The sequence below is a fragment of the Scophthalmus maximus genome, chromosome 5, assembly GCF_022379125.1.
Source record: "Scophthalmus maximus strain ysfricsl-2021 chromosome 5, ASM2237912v1, whole genome shotgun sequence".
Lineage (NCBI taxonomy): Eukaryota > Metazoa > Chordata > Actinopteri > Pleuronectiformes > Scophthalmidae > Scophthalmus > Scophthalmus maximus.
This window is the reverse complement of record NC_061519.1, coordinates 14,128,292-14,154,427: the sequence shown is the minus strand read 5'-3', so window position 1 is coordinate 14,154,427 and position 26,136 is coordinate 14,128,292. Positions and strand designations below refer to the sequence as shown.

The 26,136-nt window shown below is 42.8% G+C and overlaps 2 protein-coding genes across 7 annotated transcripts in view; one reads left to right on the top strand and one right to left on the bottom strand.

The window, feature by feature from the left end:
- LOC118310797 (SPRY domain-containing SOCS box protein 4-like) overlaps window positions 1–26,136 on the bottom strand; it is a 61,919-nt gene that overhangs the window by 9,820 nt on the left and 25,963 nt on the right. For 5 of the 6 annotated variants that reach the window (XM_035634097.2, XM_035634094.2, XM_035634098.2 and 2 more), the window contains one exon: window positions 21,007–21,977. In XM_035634097.2, coding sequence (XP_035489990.1) covers window positions 21,007–21,739 — 733 coding nt within the window. In that variant the 5' untranslated portion in view covers window positions 21,740–21,977. Of the gene's footprint in view, window positions 1–21,006; window positions 21,978–24,524; window positions 24,616–26,136 lie in introns of those variants that run through there. The other variant, XM_035634099.2, reaches the window with a different exon arrangement.
- Window positions 2,967–5,808, top strand: LOC118310804 (golgin subfamily A member 6-like protein 6). Its single transcript, XM_035634110.2, has 2 exons — window positions 2,967–3,120; window positions 3,595–5,808. Exon 2 carries the CDS (start codon window positions 4,077–4,079, stop codon window positions 4,692–4,694), a length of 618 nt encoding a protein of 205 aa, XP_035490003.2. The 5' UTR covers window positions 2,967–3,120; window positions 3,595–4,076; the 3' UTR covers window positions 4,695–5,808.

Genomic DNA, 26,136 nt, shown 5'->3' with positions numbered 1-26,136 from the left:
ATTTACTAAGCACAACCGTCAATTAATGTTCCTGCTTATGTGCAGTTTTGCAGCACGGTAAACCATCCCTCATCTCTGTGTGATAGAAAAACTGCTGATGTTGAGCCACTGTGGCATTTTACTGGTGTGGATTTTAGAGGGGGAAAAAGAGTCTAGGTCAAAACCATACAATATGGCTGGACCCTGGTGCCAGGAGTGGTCAGACAAAATGTCTGACCCACATGCGAGTCAGCGCTGCGCAGAGCCACGTGAAGTCGAACGCAGCGAATCACTCAGCCAGTCACTCATTAATGGGGACGGAGCACATACTTGTTCTGTCTGACAGAGAGGGTGTATGGAAATAGTTAAAACCTTCATGACATTAGGTGAAAAGAAAATGTGACCGCTTAAATATGAAATTTACATATTTTAAATTTACTGTTTACATGCACATATTCTCATTTTTGATGAGATGTTGCTACTTCAAATCGCCTGGGTATGGGAGAGCAGATTATAGAAAATTTACCAATTCTAAACCAAGAACGAGAGCAAAAATTATAGATTATTATATCTATATACATACTGTTGGAGCAACATGTTTGACTATCACATAAAAGCACAAAGACAGAGCAGGTGAAACTGACACAGACACAGAATAGATCAGAGTAAAGATCAGACTTGGGGAACAGCTCCTACTGCTGTGGCTTCAGTGGATTGTGAGTGAGTGTGTGTGTGTGTGTGTGTGTGTGTTGGTATGTGTGTTTGTGTGTGTGGGTAAAGTGGGAGAACCACACGTGCATTAACACAAGAATGAGCTCACACACGTGCCCAAACGCAGCAGGCGGGCGCCAACCTCCGTCTGATGGAGACAGACTGAGATAAAAACGGCTGATCCTTCTCTGGCCTTGCCAGTCAGGTCAGAGTGTGTGTGTTTATCTCACTGCATGTTTGCTCTCACACGAACACACACACACACACACACACACACACACACACACACACACACACACACACGCACACACACACACACACACACACACTGAAGCAGCAGAGAAAGAAGATCACTGGACAAGCATGCACGCACGCACGCACGCACACACGCACGCATGCACGCACGCACGCACGCACGCACACACACACACACACTCACTGAATCAGCAGAGAAAGAAGATCACTCGACGCACACACACACACACACACAAACACACACACACTGAAGCAGCAGAGAAAGAAGATCACTGAACAAGCATGCATGCACGCACGCACACACACACTCACTGAATCAGCAGAGAAAGAAGATCACTCGACACACACACACACACACACACACACACACACACACACACACACACACACACACACACACACACACACACACACACACACACACACACACACACACAGAGAGAGAAGTAAAGGAGGCTGAAGGGAAAGACAAAGAAAGGAGTAACTCTACACTGGTGTGTAACACTCCACCTCCCTCCTTTTAAATTAGAAATCAGCTGATTTACCTTCACTTGAGAGTGGAGCACAGCTGTGCTTCTACATGACATCCTTACCACCAAGGCTCACCTCCTCTCCTTCCTCAAGTACACGCTCTGAAGCGAATATGCAACAAGTTCATACGTGCAGCATGGAAACTGCCTCCAGTCATTCTGAGTAACGTCGGAAATCACAAGGTGAAGTAAGTTTATGAGGCAGGTGGATACAAAGAGGTGGACATAACATTTCAACAGAAATGCATGACACATGCATCAGAGCATGGACTTCTACAGTAGCAAGTAGATTTCGCAGATTAATTTATTATTTTATTTATTTTGTGTTCCTATATTCATTTACTCTGACCAAGTGACATCTATACTGATTCTTACACCTCTACAATCATCTTGCAAGTGTTAAATTTGTATGTATACCAAGATTATTAATTTAGACCTTGTTGATGCAGAAAGATACCCATATTTATTATGGGCGCGCCATTTCTGAGCACATTTCCGACACAGAAAAGGGCCCAGGGAGTAAGAGGTCAAGCTTTTGCTTTCACTGTGTAAGGTAATTACTCTTCTGCTCTGATATCTCCCCATTATTAATCATGCAGACACAACATACAGTGCTGCTGAAGGAACAGAGAAGCCTCCATATAGGTGCATGCATGCAAGCGGACACAACACACACATTGATGCCAAGTAGATGCACAAACACACACACACACACACACACACACACACACACACACACACACACACACACACACACACACTCAGAGTCAGAGTAATGATAATCTGCGAGGTGCACGGGCTGAGATTAAGGTTGCAGACGGACCAAACATGTGAGCCCTGACACTGAGAGGAAGAGCCAATGCACACAAACAGAACACATGTTGGAGCCCTGGTGTGTGTTCAATGGTTTTGCTGTTATGGCGACTGTAAAACAATGATGGTGGAATTAAAGAAGCAGCACGAGGCTGCTGCAAAACACTGTGCACAGGAGCTCAACGTGTCCTGGAGATGTAGTGAAATGATGGATGTGTTTATACTGGATCACTTCATTTGTTAAAAAATTTTTTACCATATAATTTTTTCTACTACTGGCGTTTGACTGGCTTAACCAAAGCAATCTGATAAATCGCTGCAGCACACACATGCGCACACACACGCGCGCACACACACGCGCACACACGCGCACACACACACACGCACACACACACACACTGGTTAATAAACTCAATGTTTTCTCAACAAAAGCCACACAGCATCGAGCGGCTCTAGCTAAAAAATGATTTGATGCTGAGGAAAAGCTTTCATAAAATAGCCTCATAATTGGAGCCTTCCTGAAAGAGAGAGAGAGAGAGCAATTTGATGGGAAACATAAAATGTTTGATAGTTTTATTATCTTGGGGAATGCAGAGTCAGCGGCAAAAAAACTAGGAGGTGCTATGTTTCAGTGTTGATAAGAGGACAGTGTCTCAGCTAGTAAGTATGCGAAGAAGAAGTAGCATGCAGACAGAGACATAACTCATAAACCACACATTGCTTTGCACGTCCAGGGATCCCTGATGTGGTGCCGCCACTATAATCTAGACAATATAAAATAACCCAGAGGAAAGACTCACAATGGGAAGCTGGAGCCCAGCTGGACATTTTGGTAAGTGAATTTTTAACCCAGAGCTGCAAATTTGTTTTAAGGTTTGACTTTGTACTTTGACTTAGTACATCTTCAAATGCCCAGAATTCATAATTGAAGCGAACGCAGGTGACTGCGTCATCATTTCTAAACGTCTTTGTTTTTCGCCCACCCATACTACAACACTCGGCCAGAGTTTTAGATCTAAAACAGAGTGAGGAGCGTTTCCACACTCTGGAGTAGTGTGGACGGCAGGCGTAACCGTAGCAGCAGTGATGTGTTTTAAAGCGATAGGGATGTGGCCTAAGATAATGACATGATATTGTTCATTTGCAGTGGAGCATATGCTTGTTCGTGATTAGTTGGAGTTCACTTCCTCCACTTAGCCCACTCAAATTGATATCATGACTTCAATAATTGATGCGTATATTAGACAACACTGACTCTCATGTTAAGAAATCACTTTGCCATCTCTTTCTTGTCTCCTTCCATCAGCCTCCAAAGAAATTAAGATTTTTCCTGGTTGGTCCCAGGCGGACAGGTAAGAGCTCTACTCTACTCCTGTGCCGCGGGCGGGTTTTTGAAACCAGAGGAGGTGGGACCAGCACAGTTGCCAGCTCCGTCACTGCTGGACGTAATGTGATCGTTGTGGATGTACAAGGCGGGGGTTCGTCCGAGGAGTCTGTGCCCCGAGAGGAGAAAATTGAGCTACTGAGAGCGTTGAGACCTGATGGACCTCACGTTGTTCTGATAGTAATCCCTCTGCTGGACTTCACTGAGGCGGAGAAGAGAGCAGTCGAGAGGAGGATGGAGATCTTGACCTTCGCAGTCCTTGAGACACACAATGGTGTTGTTCACCTTTGGAGACTCGCCGAGGAGACATGGGCGCAGCGTGCAGGAGCACATCCAGTCAGGAGGCCCGCCATTAACTGGCTAATGGACAAGTGTCGCTATCGACAGCAAGTATTGGACAACAAATGAGCCATTCATTGCCTAGAACACTAAATCAGGAGGTGGAGGGAGGCATGAAGAAACAGGAAGTTACTTGGTGGAGGAAAGATAACAAGGGGGCGGGGAGGAAGAACAGAGGAGGTGAGGCAGATGACAAAAAGGTAAGAGCTCAGGAGCAGGTGAGAGAGCTGCTGAGTAAAGTGGAGGACGTGTTGCAGGAGAACGGTGCATCGCACTTCTCTCTTCACATGTACCAAAGGCTGGAGAAGGAATGGAGCCGCAGGGAGCAGCAGCTGAGAGCTCGCCTTGAGGCAGAGACCGGTGTGGGAAGTGAGAGAAGACAACAAACGACAGCGGAGGCGAAGATAAACATGGAACCAGAGGAGGAGCAGGGGTTAGAGACGGAAGAAGACGAGTGGGGAGGTAGCCTGAGGAAAGAGCAAGAGCACAGAGAGGGATGTGTGCAGAGGAAGCTAAATAAAGAGGGAGATGAAGAGCAGAGAGTGAGGGCGGAGCTTGAGAGACAGAGCAGTCAGAAGGATGGGGAGGATGCGGGCTGTGACAGTGGAGGAGAGAAGGAGGAAGAGGGCGAAGCAACGATGAAGAGGGAGAGCACTGAAGGGACAACTAGAATGATGGCTTAATGTCGGCCTAATGGGGGTCAAAGGTTAGCCTTTAGTCCAATCAGAAGACTTGCCTAAGGTGACTAAAAACACACCAGCAATAAACCCAAGTACCACTGTGGACACTCAGAGCTTCAGTTGCTCCTCAGTAACCACTGCACTTACCCTGGACATGTGTCACATGAAAAGGGGAAGTTCTACAGAATGTCTGCACTGTAACCATCAAGCTACAGCTGTTTAGCTTAGCTTAGCATAGCAAGACTAAGAACAGAGGGAAACAGCTAGCATGAGTGTTTTTTCGAAAGGACAAGAATACGCCAAGTATGGCAACCTCATGCTAGGGGCAAGAAAGCCAAAAATGAAAGTGTATCTTTATGTCAAAAGTATTTCTCGCCTGCACAAGGACTACATGCAACATACATGTACATTTTTTTTGTCTTTTCCATGTCATCTATGTCATGTGCTGCCAAGCTTTAAGATCGTGTACAACTCCTACTAAGCACCATCTATTATATATCTGCACTGCATAATAAATGAAACCCTTTTCTGAAAAATGCCTTGTGGTTTGAAGTGAATCTGCTGCCGGTCGCATACTTCGCTCCCATGCAGGAGAGATTAACTTGGATCGGTTTTGCTGCTAAAATCATCAGGAATGTAAAACATTGCGTGATCCCAGATCTCGTCTCCCTCCCTCATTATGCACAGTATGTCACCGAACACAGGGGATGCCATATGAAACATGACACAATGTACCATTCTCTCATACTCATGTAATTAAAGTCGAACTTACTTTTTTTAATGTTTTCAATTTGTGTGAACGAGACAATCACCGACGCCGCATGCAAGTTTTTATGGCGGAGCTGAGGGACGTGTGGTCTACGACCCATTTCATTACATCTGAGCAAATTGTCAATTGGTTTGAGGGAATTGCTGTCTCTCCTCAGCTGACACAGACAGTTAATCCTCATCTCTCGCTCACAGTCATGATGCCACGCAAGGTCAGTCATGTTGTACCCGACGAGGTCGGACTCAGCCCGGGACATCAGGCAGGGCCAGAAAAAAAAAATACCATTTCAAATGCACCAAATCTGATTAGAGCATCACTTGATCCCTCACTCTGGAATAGATTCAGTTCTTTCAAATTGTACAGTAATTAATAATAAATAAAACCTCTCAAAATGCCTAAATGCTGAGAGCTTGTGGGTCAAAGTTTTTCAACGCAGTATGAATTTGTGAGGTACAGCAGGGCATCAGGGAAGAAAGTGTTCAGACGTTACTTCTTTCTTTTGGTAAACTGTTTCCTGTACTGTAATTAGATGTGGAAAGCCGCTGTGACACTAATTTCGCTGAAACAGTCTTCTGTGCGTCTCCACACATGAGCCTCTGAGAGATGCAGTGTGTTAACAGGGCTTTTATAGGAACCACACACTACACCAGATGCTTTCAGGCCTTACTTCCTTTCTAGTTAGACCGTGTATTCAGGGAATTTATTTGTGGGAGTTCGGTCGGGATCAAAGCCTGCAGTCTCTGGATGGCACATGATTAAGTCTCATGTAATGAAAAGAAATCATTTATTAGAGCCCTTTTATTTTTGAGCTGAACCCCTCTGCAGCCTTAAACCATTAAATGTTAATGGCTCTGAAAAACAATTTCTCACAAGTCAGCTTCTTTTCCTCACCGATGTGGAACGCACAGCGATCAGCCAAAGTCAGCACAGTTTTGGTTATTTTACATGAAAAATGTCTGTATTACTGCTTCAAGTGTATTTTTTCTTGGGTTCGAAGAGATGAAGCAGATTAGCCGAGGGTTTTGACAGGTCATTAAAGGGAAACTGAAATGATTTCCTACATTTGTATTAGTCCACAGGTCTTGGTGAGTATTACTGCACATGTGGGTTAAAGCTTTTGAGCAAGCTGCCTAAAATCTGATTGATTGCCTAAATTGGTGTCGGATGGCGTTGGTCAAGTTGCATTGCGGGTAATGTAGGTGTCAGGTGTTGACAAAAAGATTAATGTTTACAGTAAATATCTCTCGTTTTGGATCTGCTACATTCACTTTGACCTTTTTTTCCCACTTGAACTATCCACAATGCGTCCGACAGTGTCATAGCACTTTGAGATTGCTTTTAGCAATGAAAAGTGCTCTGTAAATTAAATTGATTATTATTATTATTATATTGAGTCATGAATAATTCATGTTTTAAGGAAAATATTTTAATCAGATCTACGATTTCCAAATTAAATAGATTTTAAAACATTTATAAGCAACTATGAGTGGACCTTTCCCTTTAGTCCATATATTTATAAGTTTAGCAGAACTCACAAACATTCATTTAACTGGTTCCAGTGCAGAATTGTCCCCTTGATATTATCATTTCTATTGGGCCTTACTTCACAAGATAAAACCTGTTATTGCCTAACCATGGTCGAACCTCCTTTGTGTTTTACACAATATGTGTAGATGCAACCTTGGCTTATATGAGGAGAAGTTGAATGAGTGTTTATGAGCAATCTCTCTTATGCAACACTAACGATCAGTTTTGGTGCACTCCTCTGTAAAATAAATGGAACTAGTGTATTATGATAGTAAAAGTAATCTTAATAGACACAGGGAAAACCCATCTTGCACTACAATAGTTTTCCCCTTCGAACAGGAAACTGATAGTCACAGTTTTCTCTCTCCAAAAAAGTTTATGACATCACAGGGAGCTAAAAACATCATCTGGGATCCAGAGGCACCTTTTATCTGTCAGCTTGCTTGAGGGAAGCACTTGTCATGGTTACTGCTGTTGCTATGAGACACTGACAACTCATTTGATTTGCAGGATTCTTTAGCTAAAAGCTGAAATATTTTCACTCTCAGCACAGAGTGTTTTCTGAGTGCAAGAAATGCTCTTAAAGAAAAAGACTTGTCTTGCTTCAGATAACCTGGCAACATACTTTTACCCACAAATTCTCTATAGCAGCAACCGTCAATGGAATCCCTGAAGTTCAACTAACTGGGCCATTTATTCAAATGAACATTCTTTTCCAGTGTTTTCAGCTGAAAATATATGATACAAATGTAAATCTAATCCTTTTTATGTTTATGCATATGCATGTTTCCGATCATGCAGCTTAATTTTCTAACTTTTCTTTAACTTAACTTTTCTTTTGAGCTAGGTTACATGAAGCAACCACCGATCACGCAACATCCGCGGGGGGAGGCAAATTGTTTGAGTCGGACGCTGCGATCAATTCAGTTTCTTTATTATTGTGTGCGCAGAGGAGAGCCGAGCACAGAGACTGGTCTAGGTGGGAAAGTCCCTCCTGCTACAACAATTCAGAATCCTTTTGTGCCACACATTTTAACTTCCATCCTGTGTCCTTTTACACATTGTGCGACAGGATGCTCTCAGGCAGTGGTCTTTGGATCGCCAAAGACCACTGCCTAGTCCAGGTTTCTGTGTGTGTGTGTGTGTGTGTGTGTGTGTGTGTGTGTCTGTGTGTGTGTGTGTGTATTCAATTTCATTGCAAATTGTTGACTTCTTGAAGTGAGACTGAAACAAAGTAAAACATTTCTCTGACATGCCTCCCTTCACTAGTTAATCTTCCCTACCGTGACGCTCATCAACGAGTCCTAAACTATTTCACTTAAGACCGCTGAGGTGAGACAACCTTCAACGCAGCTACATACTTTGTCTGCAATGATTTACTGCAAGGTGACTTCCTCCACTCTTTCTCTACTCTTTCTCTACTCTGGCGCACTCCATAATGGATGCCCTTACTGCAAAACAGTCATTCAGCACATTGCTAGGATTTTCTCACAATCCATTCTTGGGGGGAAAAGGTGAACATAGAAGAGAATGAAAAAAGAGCTGATAAGCAGCCGTAGAAGTCAAAAGGGTTAGAGAATGAGTTCAGACTGAGTTATAAACCAATCACAGCAACCATCTATGGTGTAGTAGTCTTCATTACTGCCCAAACATCTAAGAAAATAAACACTAAACATGTTTATAAAATGACATCCCTTCATCATATTAGTCTGAAATGTTGTCATAATTAATTAATTCATTCTTGTGTCCATGGGAATGGGACAGTAATGTCAAAAAACATAATGCCTCTGACTACGGCTATCAACGGCACAGGGGCAAAAAAAACCACACAAACAGTAAACAACTAATGGGACTTGTGCCGGCTAGTAAAACAATATCCTCAGAGAAATGATTGATAATACTTATATGATCACCTTTTTCCCCTGCACACTGAGCTGTGATGAGAGATGAGAGCCTTGTGTATTAAACAAATACTGTGGGCCGATGTAAAGTTTTGAAGGTATGAGATTTTTGAAAGCAAACAAGCAGCAGAAATAGAGAAAATACATTTGGAAAAATTCCATGTTCACTTGTATAGTAAGATATAAGGAGACTATATGGTATAAAAGTATTTCATAGGTTTTGTATGCATCCTTATTGTACTTGATGTTATTTATTCATAGGATAAGCTTCTTATCTTACATGTTCATTCCTTTATTACAGCTGCTGTTACAGATGAGAGATGAGATTCGACTTGACGAATATCTCAGAAAACACTTCCCCTAATGTGCCTTCATTTTCAAATGGTTATGTGGCATGATCGTGTGGGAATAGAAACTAGTCAATTTTCTGTAAGAGACACTCCGCCAAGCAGGATTTCCACAGCATTTGCAGGGAAAGTACACAATACATTATGAGGTTCTTAGCTATGGTATTTTCACACTGTGTAGTGTTTCACTGTGAGGTATGAAATTAGCAGAAAAAAGTCACATGGCAAACTAGAATGTCACTCGGTAGAGAGCATACCTCCGCCAAGGTCAAAGATATTAGTCTTCCACCATAAATATGTCTGTAGGATCAACCGTGTCGTGACCTTGGTTTTTCCCTCTGATGTTACTTAAGCTTCATTCAAGTTTTACAGAACAAGACAAAACTGGATCGTTTTATTTACCGTACATTTCCATGTAAAACGATTAGATGAACTACAAGGGAGTTCGTCACCATTCAGACCTTGACCTGTGGGTCACAACTGACTTCCCCGTATGTGGGTTGAGGCGACATATGTCACAATGTCAGAAAGTATTCACCTCGGAACACAGTTACTCACACTTGACATATTGTGAAAGACATGATAAACTGTGGCTTGTGTCTTGACCTGAAAAGTTGACTTCTTTGCCTTTTTTTGGAAGAGAGCACGAGGACAGTGGAGGCATTATCTGCTCCTAATGAGAAATGAGGCAGAGGCCAGATTTAGCCCCACACAGCCACTTTGAGTTGCTGGTTTCCTGAGTTGTGATGTGCAGAACAGTTGTTGGAACACTAACTGGAGACATTATCAAAGACGATTCTTGTGAGCACACAGTGCTTATTCACGTTGGCAGGCTGAGCCACAGATTTGTTTTGCTTTTAATCACATCTCTTGATTTACTTCAATATAATGAGAAAAATACAATGCACAGTCTGGTTTAATTAGGTTTACAATGTGCCAATGATAAACATATGTTTGTGATTTATCACAGGCCAAAACAACCTGATGTGAGCTGAACAAAAAACAATTTGATATGCACTGTATTTGACTTACTTACACATCAGTCTGATAACTGCTGTGTGTTCTGTGTGACAGACAGTGGCTTAAAGCCTTTAGTAACCAGTCAACTTTCTGCTGTAACTTGATTTTTATAAATGTCACACCAATGAGACACTACATTTATATAACTGAGGTAGGCGATCTGAGAAAATGAATTTTCCCAGCCCCGGTTTCTTGGCCATGTTTACATGTAACAGGGTCTCTAACCAGCTTTTCTCATGTGTACATGTAAATAAAAAAACCTGCTGTGACAACAGTGCAGCTGGATGAAACGAGGAGCATCTTATCTCACTGTAACATATAAAAAAAAAATTAGGGTTGAGTCCATAACCAGCACAACAGCAACAATCATGGAAATGTATCCGATCGCCTGCGTAGCCGGCTTTCCCTGAGTTACCCTGTTTCTTGTGCGCACGTAAACGCACTGGATGACTGACAGGGAAAATATGAAAAAGAGAGTGAGTAATGCAACTTGTTCGGCAGAAAAAGATGAGCTTGATGGCACTCCACCCTAAACGGCTCCAGGAAAGCTGCATGGTGGCAGGAGGGAACCACCCATGTGTGAAGGTGGGAAACAGGGAGTTGCTGGAAAACACTGAGCCTGATCTGTCAACTTTCCACAATTAGCAGTGTTGAAAAGGAGGGTCTCTCAAGGACATGAACGCAATCCATTACATCATGTCTCCGTTGCGAGGGGACAGGATTCCTGAACGCTGTTGCAAACTCCCTTCACCTGACTGAAGTCATGACATCATCCTCACAAGAGGCGCCAAGGGGACACGTTAAAAGAAGTGTTGTCATGGAAACGATGCGAACGTGTCTTCAGCAGGGAACAGATGTATGCAATTCTGAATGAGTTCATAGAAAGACTCTGGGTTCGCCTTCAATTGCGCAACAGAAACAACTGTCAGAAGGACTGTGACGGACAGTAACTGAAGTCTTGGCTTTTAGTGCAATGGCACAGAGTTCATTGACAAAACTGAAAGCACACATAAGAGTAGCAAAAAATTGGAGGAAGTGAATGACTTAAAAGCAAGTCTCAATCACCGGGAAAGAGCGAGACGGCAGAGAGACCTTTCAATAGAACCAGAGCCATGGGAGCACACAAAGGAAGGACTCTCGCCTGTCGGTAAATTGGCAATGTTAGGAGGCCGAACTGGAGTGTTGATTAGAGGCCGAGGTTACAGCTTCCTGGACAAAGAGCAAAGGAAATGAAGATTGGGGAGGATTATCCTGCTTTCATTCATTACTGCTCTCATTCATTACAGGACAGAGATTGTTTGGATCCCCCCCCCCCCTCGCTAATAATACTGGACCTGTGTGTGGCTGATTAAATCAATGAAAACACTGACGATCTGAATCAGTGGTCACATCAAACAGTTCCGTAATAAAAACATTTTCCTTTCCAGATGCACCTACAAAAAGGAAAACCGAACACGTCACCATGTTTTTTCTTTTCAGGGCATGTCAAATTAGGTAGGGATTATTGTGTTTTTCCTCATACACGTCTGAAGTAACCCTTTATCCAAAGACGGCACTTGTGTCTGGGATAAAATGTGGCTCACAATTATAGTCTAGTCTGTGGTGGCGTTAAACATGGGATTTATGGGTCTGTAAAAGCGACTGGGCAGCTTTCAAAATGCATTTCAGCTCCTCTTCTTTTCCTCGCTAAGTAAAAAACGTCTCTGAATCTTCAGTGGCTGCTGCTGTGGTGCATAAGTCACCACGAGGCAAAACAGATCCATCAAACAGTTTTATTGATGTTTTCAATATGTTTTTTAATCAAATTCAAATGATTCTAATACAGAGCGACCTGCTCGTATAAATGACACAAAGGTAATGTCCCCATGCCTATTTCAACCAATACCTATGTATGACACAACTACACAGACACATCTGCACGGCAGGGGGGGCGACGGGACTGAGGGGAAAGGGATCGATCCGGACAGAGCGGCAGGGTAAATGGGGCAATAATCAGGTGCCAAATCACTCTAGTTTTCTCTCTGCAGTTATTCAGTCTGTGCCTCATCTTCTCCCAGCCTACATAGCCATAGGTGCTTATACAAAACTAATATAGCTAACAGCAGGGCTTTTAACACACACACACATGCACGCGCACACACTTTTTTATGCTTTTCTCTGTCATCTTCTCCAGCAGTGGCCCCTTTTTTCATATTCAACCAATAATCCTCTTCACTTGCAGCTCCATATTATTCCGCTGATCCATAATTTCCTTAAGTATTCTCTAAATTTCTGTCTGTTGTATTTTTCACTATCCTCCATGTCCATGGAGCTCTCCTCTTCTGACCTTTATAGAGCTAAATGGAACAAAATAAAAAGGATGCAATGTAGAAACACTTCCAATTTTGCTCTGCTGGTGCTTCCTGAAGTTTTTCTTTTGGTCAATAAAAATAATTTGGGGTGAAAATATTCTCTTGACATCTGGAAATTAAGCTAACAAGCCTAGCACTATCTGGCAGAAGATTAGGAGAAGGCAAACAGTCCATGTGGTTTTGCACATGGACTGATGGACAGTTATAGCAGGTTTGGCATGAAAAACCAAATACATATGCTAGAACTAAAGGCCCATCTAATGAGCTTTGTTACAAGAGGTTGTGTACTTTACTGAGAGAAGGGGAACCAAATAACACATTTCTAAATGTAATGTACATCGTGTTGTACAAAAGCTTCCAGCATCCAGTTTAAACAAAAAGAATTGCTGTAAGTCTACGGTGAAGGAGTTGGCAGTCAGGTTGCTATAGAGACAGCTATATCTGTAAGTCACCATTGTCACCATGCAACTGGTTTCCTAGTCAGGATGTAAATCAAATCAGGAATTCATTTCAAATAAATCACTGAATGATTGTTTTCTAAAACATTAGTTCATGTTGATGTTTTTTTAATTTTGTTATTGACATTATGTCCTGCAGTTAATTTAAGGAGATTAATGTCAAAAGCCTGTGTCGGTGCTCATTAGTGAGAGCATTTGCACACAGCGCTGGCCTTACGATGCTGGTAAAAAAAGCTGGTATGGATCAATAAAAACAAGTTGGGGGAATCAAAGAGTAAAGAACATCAAATGAAGGACACACAAAAAGTGTAAACAGAAAAAGTGAAAATTGTCTATGATCTATGATAAAATGCTTTATGGACCAAGGTTTTTTTTTTTTTTTAAATAGCCTACCACAGATTGGCTAATAGGATAAATTAGCAGCAAAGCTGAGTGGACGCAAGGCACTGTAATTCATCCATAGTGTTAACATTGTCACTGTGAGCATGTTGGCATGCTAATGATAGAATTAAGAAGAAAGAATGGCTCTGTCTGCGTGAGGCTGAAACAGTGATTCATATCTCTGGACTATCACCTCCACTGATCAGTGGAAGTTTGTCCCTGCAGCTCTTCATTAGCACCTACTGTAGTTCCTCCACCGCCTCACTCCTCTCTGAGCGGCCCTCCTCTTTCAGCCCTCCATCTCCTGCTGTATCATCCTCCGCACGAGTGATCTGGACCTGATTTTCATGTTGCACCTCATTCACTCCTTCTCTTTTTGACGTTTGTCATCCCGTCTCTGTCACTCTTCATTCTGGCTGTCGAGCTTTGATCCAGGGCCACGCTCACATCTCAAGGCTGCATCTGTCTCATTGTCTACATATTTGCTTTATCCATCTTTTCACATTCTCCCCATTTGGCTCCACGTGTTCCTTTATTCATACCCTTCTTTTGTTTGGACATCTTTTTGTTCTGAAAGCTCTTACGCAAGGCATCGTATGAAAAATCTTCACTCATCAGGGTTTTCTGTTTCATACAGGTTTCTCTGCTCCTCTTTCTTCTCTCACATGTCGCCAGTTTCCCCACTCTTCTCCTACTCTTTCATTTCTCTTGTCTTGTTTTATTTTTTTTATTTTCTTTGCCGCCCCCCACTCCTCTTTTCATCTCTGCTGTTGAATATATGATTATTAGCACGCTGACATGACACCACTGTTGCCTGCTGGAGCCCAGGGTGTTGAGATCTCAGAGCAGAGGTTGATGGAGGAAACATGCAGCACTTTCAAACACAAATCTGAGCCTTTTCTGTGTCACATAATCTCATAGTGCCGTTTCAGAACAGACCAATCACAGCCATTTGTGTCAAGAGAAAGGCTTGTAGAGACAACAAAGGACTTTAACTTGAGGAGGATATTTGTTGATGCAGCTTCCAATAACTGGGGGCTGGAGATTACAGTGCAAAGACAAACTGCTTTCTCAACTTTAGGGAAGAAACGTTGGGAAGTGTTTGCAATTTGAAATGAAATGAAATTTGCATTTTAGGCTAGCAGCTAAGTTAAGCTAAAGGACAAACCCACCTGCCCACATTTCAATGAGCCACAAATTGTGCACAATCATAGAGACAGTGTGGGACCTAATCTTGAGGACAGAAACTGTTGTTAAAGGATCAGTACACGCAAATCAAAACATCTTCTCACATTCCCTAAGTGGCGTCTAAACACACTGGTAGTTTTCCATTTTATGCGCTTTCATAAACTAATGAAATTACCTTTAAAAACTCTACAACAAACAGATTTTTCCAGAAACAATTTCCCCACAGCTACACGGGATAATTAACCGACTTCCCTGTGGACAGTTTTATTTGGAATTATTTTGACAGTAAAAAGCAGCTAAACAGCCTTTTCTGGAACAACATGATGCTGTTGTCATATTTCAGTGCTTTGGGAAGCACAAATTTAATTATTTCACCTCTTTTGTAAAGCTGATGCAGCAGGAATCTGAGAGATGAATATTTCCAGGCCTGAGGAAATAACATTGAAAATATTTGCATGACAGGAATTTTGTCCATAGATTTACTCCAAATTTCTAATCAGAAAAACAACATAAAATAAACATTATAGGGATTACAGAAAAGATAATATTTGTAATGCACTGGTAAGTTGATAGTGTCAGTAAGAGCAACAAAGTCGGAAAGAACTCAGTTCAGATATCCCTAAAGGGATTTTACGAGCGAAGTGATGAAGACATCAGTTTAATTAACCAAGCTTTTATACTGACACGTAAAAAAACACGTCTGTAGTAATTGTCTGATCTAATTGACAACTGGTCAGGGCATTCTTAAAAAGAACAGCCCGATAACCGATAACTGCAAAATTTGAAGTTCCCAATTTTGGATTTGAATCAAATCCTATCTTTATTTTACTATTTATTTTGCCATTTAAAAAAAATAATAATTAAGTGTATTTACTTTCTGTCATTATCTAGCAGGTTTCGTAGGTTTCATCACTAGTGGATGAACATGCCATTCTTGATCTCTGTTTGGCTGTCAACAGATAAACATGCTGCTTCTCTCATGTTTTCAAGGATTCTAAGGATACTGTCATTCCCATCCATATACATTCTCATATAGAGTGGAACAAAATTGCATTTCCAAGGATCAGAGGTGCAAAAAAAATAAACAAAAATAAAAACTAGTGCTGTGCTTAACAGTGCAATTAAATAACAGTTAGAATATTATAATCATCAACCAAAAAAGGGTATAAAACATGTGCAAAAAACATCCAATAAAATAACACCTAACCTGAATTTGCTGTAACAGAGTTATCGTCAAATTGACTCAGGTGAAATCTCTGGATTACAACCTGAAGGTGTAACAGGACTTGTTGTGACAGCATGTTACCAGAACAATTGTATTGTGCTCTAAAGGGAAAGATAAAATGACTCTGACCTTTCAGACTGATTGACATACTAAAGTGAACTAAAGCATGGTACCTCATCAGGATGCCATGTCCCTCAGGTAAACAAGCTGGTCATGAATGGATCTCAGTTTTCTGTAGCTTTGGAGAATGGGTGGCTGCTGCCGCTGCGTGCAGCGGCACGCAGCAGCTGGTTTTGGTCAGACCTGGAGTGTGTAAGCTCATGTGATGCAGACTAAACAGTAGGGAAGAGGGAGGGAGGTCAGAGTATCAGGCCGGCTTACAGGAGAGAAAAAAGAAGTGGGTCACTTCTAGTTGAAATAACTGCAGGAATGTGACGCCTGAATGAAACTGCAGTTGTGATTTTAACCATGAAGTATGAATTAATCCCTGCTGCCAATGAAAACCCAGTGTTAGTATTTGTGTCTACATGCCGCAAATGCCACGTTTCTCTCAGCAAGTTTGGAAGTCCAGCACTTACATGTGTTTGTCATTTCTCACACAGTGCAGTTAAAACGTGAAGTCACAAAATTATGGTGCAGAGAAGTGGAGCTGATGCAATGCAGTTTTCAAACTTAAAAATAAATAAATATGACAATTTGGCTTCCAAAAGTCAGTTGAGGGTCGGTGTCATGCCCTCTCATTCACATTGTTCAACACAACTTTCTGTCCTTCAAACCCTCTCTTATATTGTGCCTTTGTATTCTGGCTCCATCCCCTCACTTATCTATAAAATGTAAGTTTTGCATGTCCGCTGCTATTTAATCTTTCCATGCTTTTACTTCTCACTGTATCTGTCTATCTGCCACTTTTTCTTCCATTCTGTCGCTCTCACTTGTCATCGTTCCTACTTGTCTTCCTATCTTTTAAACCCATCCTCCCCGTTCCACACTGCTAAGGGAGCACAGAGAGGAGAAAACAGTCTCGGAGACAGTAATGATTGGTCCTGTCGTCCAGTCAGCTAAACTGTCTGCGGCTGGAACTGCTTTGTGCTGGTGAATCATATCACAGCTGTTGGATGAAGAACCTTGAGTGTAAATTTGTCAGCAACTGAGAAAAAAAGCATTGACATTAGTTTCCCCACCAGCGCTTAGAAAAAAAGAGACGTTGTAGTCCTATTCACTCAAGTTAAAACCAGGCCCCTAATTGGATTTTGAAGGTATTCAAGTGAGAACTAGTGATATGTAGCCGACACTATGTTCTAATGATTTAGAAGATGTTGCGTTCTGGGTGCTTGGGAGTCAACATTAATCTGCCAAATTTTTAAATGGAGTCTGGTGAGATGTGTGTCCTCGAGTCCAAAGAGCAGAGGGGGGAAGAAAAAGACTGAGAGAGGAGGTGGCACATATCAGGGCTGAAGCGAGGACGGCAGCCATTGTAGGAAATCAAATTGCTGCTAATTGGTACAATTACAGAGAAAGGACAAGAGAAAATACCGAACTGTGTGTGTGTGTGCGTGTGTGTGCGTGAGTTTGTGTGCGTGTGTGTGCGTGCATGTGTGAGAGAGAGAGAGACATTGCACAGACGCAGATGAGAGTGTGCTTCAAGGTAACAAATACATTAGTTATACACGTTTATGTAGCAACAACCAAGTGAAATATACTGGAAGTCATGGCGCGGGGAGGATGAATAATTTACATCACATTTACAGTATGATGCAGTTTGAACCCTGCTCAGCATTTATCTGTATTAGTGCTTATGAAAACTTAACTTATCTGCCCCTGACTGCTTTGTGTGATCGTCCCAAAACTACCACGAGCCCCGTAGTGCTGTTGGTTTTATGCCTCACTGGTGTGTGTTGTGTTACTGCGCGAATGGGAGCGATGATCTAAGGTGGTGCAAAGTGACGATCAGCTGCTCATGGTGCAGCGAGGCCCCTTTTTCTCATCACCCGGGGTGATGAGAAAAACTAACAGTTTGTGGTGTGGAGACGCCAAGTCTGTAAATCTCTTTTTAATACCCTGCAGTCATGTCGTTTCCCCTCACAACAGTAATTCACAAACCATCCAATAGTCGCTTCTCACAGGAAGGCACGTTAGATAAAGTCATTACTGAACTTCCAAGAGGATTTCTCATGAGCACACACACATACACACATACTCATGAACATGCACTTAGTGAGCCTCACACACATTTCCTGCAAAACACTTGATGAAAAAAAACAGCAATATACAGGTATATGATACAATGTCTGTAGTCTGGCCGACATATACAGCTGGTTTGCCATTCACATCCACTCATACACTCACAGACAGGCAGCAATTATGACTTCATTCTCACTATCCGAGTCATCTGCGGGGCAGACAAGCCGATTCAACTCACAACGGATATTGAACGGAGCCGCCACACAGACTGTAATCACACAGAGTTTGCCCACTCTGCAGAAAAGAGAGCGCATACTCGAGGTTATTTACCTCACCGCTGAATAACAACTTGAGATATTACTCTCTACCACAGTAACTGTTGCAGATTCACATCAATGCACTGCAAAGCTACTAACCCTGAAAGACCTCTCAGCTATGAACATGGTTATGTGTTAGTGTAATTAGAAAGCAAAAGCACTGTTTTCAGATTTGGTGGTTCAAGTGGATTACCCCTACCTGGGACTCCCAATGAAGCATTAGTCTCCATCTGTCTGCACACGCACGCACGCACGCACAACATATTTTGTGCACATACATACATTAATTACACTGTGCCACTGGGTTTTGTATTTTGATGAAATGTGTATTTTTAAATGTCCTGCCGCCTCTGTCTGTTTTTCACACACATATCCCTGTCAGCCTCATTTACTACACCTACTGGATCTTTTCCTATTCCTTCAGAAAAACCTATCAGGATGAGCTTTTCAACCTTCACTCTCTCCCCGCCTGCATTAAGCTTAGCACATTTTCAACAGTCAAAACTCATTTCACAGCGTGACGTCTACATGCTTGTAGAAACCGGGACTTTGAAGGGACTCGGTATTCTCCATATTCTTCTAGGTGGCCCATCACCCGCCGTAAAATCCAGCAGATGGGTTGGTCCGTGAATGGAATATGGCTCAAGTGAGGCGATTTTAACAGCCAAAGTATGTGCTTTGAAGTAAGCCTGAGTGTAGAGACAAAGTTGGGAAAGATGGGCAAGTCTCGCCACACGGCAGCCATCTTGGCAACGCCACCAGGCAGTTATTTCAAGAGAACAGGCTCCTATCTAAATGCATGGGAAGAGAGCCATAAATGTACTTTCACTGGTCACTGGTACATAAAAAACTAAATATGTAGAACCACAAGTCAAATCAATAAAAACTGCTTTAAAAAATGTTAGGCGTTGCCTCTAAATAAGGCTTAAATTGCTCCCCCCCCCCCACAGGTTAAACGTCTACTACTGCATGTACAATGTTTCATGACACGTTTCCCTTCTTTCACTGCTCAACCTAGAGTGATGTGACGTGACACCGTCGACACCCTTATGTCTGACCTGAATACACGTGATGCATTGCACAAGGTTTTGTTTAAATACCCTCCCCTTTTGTGGTTTATCTCCTCCCTTATTATTTCCAAATTCAATATCTCTGGTAGAGATTACCAAACATCACACACACAGTCACGCAGTTCTTAAGAAAGGTTAAAAAAATTCACGTCTGAAAAAACTGCCAAGTGTTTTGTTTCCATTCTGATGCATCTTTGAGTAGGCCCGCTGCAGTTTAAAGACCGAAACATCCCATCGAAAACTGGGATGAGGCCCATTTTCACAGGGACTCATGAGAGCAGAGAGTTTCAAAGACATTCTCAAGGAAAATGTTGAGGCGACTGGGCAATGAGAAATCCAATGCAACAAACTACACAGAGAGAGTTTCTTCTCAGCTTTGAGCCAGGTAACGGACAAAAACACACTGTTGTGGTATCAAGTAACACCCATTGGGTTCTGCAAACAGGGGGGAGAGTAAGATCATAAGGCATGTTTTCATAACACACACTTTCCCTTCCTGGCGGGTGTGTGTACATGTGTGTAAGTGTCCATGATGAGTATCCGAGGTCTCTTCTAACAAGCTCTTCAAAGAGTCACTGTTTACCTGAGATCGGAGGAGAAGCCCGTCTCTTCTCCACGCACATTGAGAAAGGACTGTGGGAGTGATGGAACATAAGCCAAGGTCTCCTGAGAACAAGTCACGCCATATTCAGATAGCTAAACCCAAAGTGGGCTGAACGAAATCCAAACTGCTCTCCCTCTCATATCCACTGTAAAGCACAGCCGGTTTACGCAGACAAAATAACCTCTTGAGACATTTCCACAGCGAGATGTAATGTCGCCACAATTTTGGACAGTGAGTCAAAGAACAGACAAAATAACACAGTGTCGAAATCTGTAGTTGTCATTTTTCCCCCCAGAGTAATACAGCTCTTCTCTCTTGTCACATAAGCTGCTTTCAGGCGTTCCTGAAATTGTTGCGGACAATGGTAATCATTAGCTTATCAAAATGGCTTTCACCTAGTTTGCTGCCAAAGAGAGGGTTTGAAACACGGATGTTAGAATTATGAAACCAAGACTGAAACCAGGATAAAAAAGCCTACAACTGCGTATCACAATACATGACGACAGATCCCCGATACACCAACCCACTGCTACCGCTACAGGAGCAGCCTGCTGAATGCTCATTACTTCACTATTGAATCAAAACTACTTTTTCAAATTTACATTCAAAACTATAACTTGTAAATCACAAAATAAATTTAAAAAAAAAAAGAAAACAAACCAAAAAAAAGCATGATCCGAATAGATTTGGGGAAACACCTAGCGTTCAGTACACAAACTCTGAGTTTGCTGGGTGATCTTACCAAAACCTAGGAGATGTGGTGACTGTGACAATGAGACTGCACTTCCACAGCTAGTTTACTAGTCTTGTATTAATAACCTCCTAATGATGTCTATGACATGTTGGAGGATGATTCAGCAGATGCATTTAAATATTTAGAAAATCGTGGCTTTTCCTCAACATGAATGTAAACATAAATCTGCCTTGCGTATTGAACCATGCTTATTTGTTCGTAGTGTCGTGTGGTGATACTCACGATCCAAGCCATTGATGTACTTCATGGATATCTCACAATGTCCCCACACAGCACTGACGATGGGATACAACTTCTTGCCTTTCAGCCCTCTAAATGCCACACCTAGATACTGTCCATCGACCATGAAGCTCAAGGTTCCTTCGTCCATGTCCAGAATCACGAGCAGAGAGTCCGGCAGGGTGAACGACTCCTCCGGCTCCAGGAAACAGGGGTAAGACGGCAGCGCGCTGTGGGCCCGGTTCTTACTGTCATGGTAGAGCCGGTTCCGTCCCAGATCCCAGCCCCAGGATTCACAGTCTGAACCCACCAGTGCCGTGTAACCAACAGAATGTAAAGGAGCTTCTGAGGTTGCCACCCCAACTACAGCATGGGTGCCTCGTTGCCGGGTGGGCCAGTGGATCTTCCACACATGGAGTCCCCTTGTGTATCCAACACACCCCCGGATGCAGTCCGTGCTCTGAGCTACCGGGTGGCGGTGAAATGTGAACTTGTCCTCATCTTTGATGAATATGTTGAGTGATCGGTCATCAGCGTTCCATGCATGACGGAGCTGGGTCTCCAGTCCAGCGCATGGCATGTCGAGGAGGAGATCCAGCCTGGGAGGTTTGGAGAAGTCCGGGCCCCTCAGCTCTGGGTGCTGCCGGCGATGGGCCAAGGGCCGGTAGGATGGGGAGCCGCCGCTTTCCCCGCGACCGTCCACCGATTTAATTCCACCAGAAATCTTCTGTCCCATGGCTGTGATGGAAGGGTTAACAGAAGGCAGGGGGAGGAAGGGGGGAGGGTGGCGTTTGAGCAGGTGGATGCTGCGTTGCTTGGAGCTCGACGTTACCTCATCAATGCGGTGGAGCTGAGAGAGAGTTCCTTACTGGAGAGTGGTGGAGGGAGATGAAGGAGGAGGTGATGAATGAAAGATGCGTCTGATCTGGTTTCATGCCACAAACGTCTTCAGGAAGACAGAGTGGGTGTCGCTCCTGTTGAGAGAAGGACCAGAAAAAAGAAGATTAAAAATAGGTTCCAATTCATCTTGCTGTTAACCACTTCAAGATTTAAAACTGTAGTCAGGAATGGACTAGAAAAATAACAAGAGATACACATAGAGATGATGATTGAAAGACAAAAGAGAGGGAGAAGAACAATGTTGGCATAAAATCATTTTTTCGGCCTTAATTTAATAGGAATAAACAATGAACAGAAACACACACACACACAGAGTCGTAAATACACAGAAATTACACACATTTCCTCTGACTCATCCTGCATCCTCTTAACAAATTCATGTGCCAATATAATACATTCAAGCAGACCCCCCCCACCCCAACATTCCCCGGTTGGGCAACATTGCCAAGATTTCACGCTGGCACTCTCTCCTTTAGGTGATGTAATTTTAATGAGTACTGCCGGAGTTTGCAGAAATATCCTCACAACAGGAAAACAAAAACACCAGGTGATGATTTATCTCCATTTCTGTGTGTAACAGTCAGCTTGACTTAAGGCTTCCTTCAGTTTACGTGGATGGCATAGTAAGACACACACAGTAGCAGGCAGTTTGAGCTGTCATCTTCATGCTCATTCACATTTAACCCAGTCTCTAGTCAGCAATAACCATGGTAAATACCGTGGTTTCACTTTTAGAATGTAATTTCCATTTTTATGTAATTTTCTGTGTAATATGATAATTTCCTGTGTGGGCGAAACTGATTTCGTTTTTAATCAGTTTCTGTTTCATTCACTTCCAGGTTTGGTTAAATGTGAAACTGAGTCACAGAACAGGTAATAGACTGTTGAAGATCTAACACATGGTTAACAGTGCAGTGTGGTTTCACTGACGTAGCGATCTCTTCCAGGAATGGCCGCCGGTGCTTCCTGTTCACAGGAAAAGACCCAGTCACACCTCGGACAGACAGGGAAGTGGATGAGGAAACTCTCTACAAACACAGGCCACAAAGCAGCACTTTATTTTTAAGTGCATGCTGAACTGACGCTACCTCTGGTAAGACTGTCTCGCACCTTCGATAGGAGTGAGCCATGGCTTATTTATGTGATGATGACTTAGCACTGATATGTTTGAAAAAGAAAAAAAATCAAAAGATGGATAAAAGAAGGTCAATCCTTGCCTGTCCAAACCTTGTGTCTCATTCCATACATGAAATAGTAACTTAAGCCTTGAAAGACAATATTGAGTTGGAAATACACATTTTATTTCTTTAAATTTTAAAGTAGAGTTAATGTAACAATATGTGCAGACTTTTCATTTTTAACCAGGAACTGATGACACAAGCACAGATAATCATCCCCTCACCACAGTGAGGTCATGGTGCAATTCTCGGTAAAATGTCTGTGCCCTCTACACACACACGACACACACACACACACACACTCTGTTCTGTTTCAGTTAGCATTTTCCCCGTTCGCTCTTTCTCTTTCTCTCGCTGTGAATGAGGTCACTTCAGCTGGCAGCCAATATGTGCCACCGCTCAGATCAGCCATCAGCATGAGCAGGGTCAGTGCTCGGACTCACAGACACAGACACAGACAGAGACACACACACACACACACACACACACACATACACACGCTCAGCTCTCAGCGTGTGTCATCACGACTGGCAGGTGGGTTAAGGGTGGAGCCAGCATGGAAGATTCCAGAGTTCTCCCTGCCAAACTACAGCCAAAGAACGTACAATTTACACTGTACAGACCCTCTGTGTGAGGGTGTCTCAACTGGCCCAGTCCGGCACCGCATGTGGATGACAATCTGGCATCATGGGCCGTCATCAAGGAGGCACTTGACCTCTGACCCCGCATCGCCACGATCGTCGTTGCGTAGTAACATCTCAGGAGACTGGTGGTGGGCCTTTGCCGTGTTTGCCACTGCGAATAGCAGCAACATGCTTCCACCATCTGTTGTTTACTCTCCCTCCCTCCGCTTTCTACCTCCCTCCATCGCTCTCTTCTTCTGTAGCCAACTCATTTAGGACCAACAGCACGCGTTCCCCTCCCTTCATCTGTAATTTCAGCTGAGTTAGACAGGTATGGAGGCAACAGAAGAGCACATGGTGCCACACGTGCAGTATACTGTTTGCAAAGACGCACATACAATAAACATGCGTACATACATTCAAAATGCTGCTATGATTTAGAGCAGGAACAAATGATCGTTTTAATTACTTGATTATGATTATTTTCTTGATTAACAGAAGAACTGTGTGGTCCAGGAAATGTAAGAAAATTTTAACTTAATTTTTCCAACCAACAGTCTTTGTGCTACATAATATAAAGAAAAGAGGAGAAAACATTTAAGAAGCTGAAAAAAGAGACCGTTCATAATTTCTCATTAGCTTCAGATTAACGGTCTGTCAATCAACTAATCAAGGGATTCGTTGGCAAATTGTTTTCTCTGTGCTACAATTTTCCAAATGAATTACATCAGAATAGAAAAACAACTCTAAAACCCTTGAAAAAAGTGGAAAAGGATGAGATAAGAAGGCTGAGAGGGAATATATGGGCAGCAGTGTGCACCTGGTGTGTGGGCTGGCTTCATCTGGTTTCTCCTGCTGCACAAACTAACAAGCTCCAGTCACTAAAAAACTCAAGAGGGCTGATGTGTGTTTAACATGTGTGTGTGTGTGTGTGTGTGTGTGTGTGTGTGTGTGTGTGTGTGTGTGTGTGTGTGTGTGTGTGTGTGTGTGTGTGTGTGTGTGTGTGTGTGAGAGTGTGTCTAAGAGCCTTTCATTTAAAACTGTCCTACAAGCTATGACTGGGCCGACTGGCTTTGAAGTCTCACACACACACACACACACACACACACGCAGATAGAAAACCACTGAGGGACCTCAGAGAACAGACCAGAGTGGGGGGCTCTGTGGGCTTTTCCGCAAAAATCCTGTTAAGCTTTCCAGAGGATCTAAAGCTCTGTGTCTAAATATTAACTTATGAAGAACAGAAACTAGGTTTTTGTACTATAATGATAACAGTAGTATGAACTGTACATGTGTGGTTGCTTGCAAGTGTCTGAGTGGGCCAATCAAGGACAACCAGTGACCTTCAATGCAGCTGGACAGTCATCCCACCTTCCTTTGCTGTGCTGTTTCTTCTGATGTTACTATTGGTTAAAAAGCGTATTAGCATCAGTGTTTCCCATTAAATACCTAAACCAGGGGAGGGGAACCTCTGGGCTGTATATGGTCCGCGAGACAAATTAACAAGCAGTATAGAAGCAACTCAGACTTCTCATGACGGAATTTTATTCCCCCTTCATTACAAGGAGATAACATAACATGTCCTTCTGGGTGGTCCCTTCTGTCTGTGTACCTGTAAGGTCACTGTCAGGGTGAGCACAACATAGCATTCACATGCCATTGCTGACATTCACCATGGCAACTATTGAGAAAAGAAAAGCAGATGCAGAATGTTGCGGGTTTTTTAAGAGAAATGGACGAACCAAATTTTTTTTGTGGTTGAAATAAATGACAAGCCGTAGTGCCTAGTTCAGGGGAGGTGATGAAAAGGGCAATCACAAGCCTGAATGGGTTGCGAGGACAAAATGTTCCTAGATTAAGTTAACGATCTTTGGCGGGGAAGACCACACTCTGACAGACACAATGACAAGCCGGCAAGTTTTGCAGTGAGGGATCTAATAGAAGAAGTCCCTTGTTGAAAGCCATTTTTGGCATGGTATCACTGACGGGTTAGATACGGGAAGGAACTGCTGTGTTTGCAGACAATGCTTGCTGTGGCAAGTGCAACTGGAAATGGGTGGCACTGTTCATTTTGCTGCTCTGCGAGAACAAAAGCCTACTGTAACATCTGAACATGCTGGAGAGTTTGCAAAACTCCTCCAGGCGTTCGATGAGAGGTTTCTAAGACTTGAAAAGTAGACAAAAGGAACTTAACATATTTGCATGCTGTTTAATGTGGAACCAGCTGATGTGCCTGACATCCAGCAACACAAAATGAAACGTTCCCTCCAGGCAGCCACTGCCACAGATAGGATCTAATTCTGTGGGGAATACAGAGGCATATTTCCCAAAATGTCACAGTATTCCTTTAAAACATTCTCATTCTTCTCGGGGCAAAAAAGTTAATGGCCTGCAACAAAACTGGTCTCAATTTCAGCAAAGCTTCATGACTT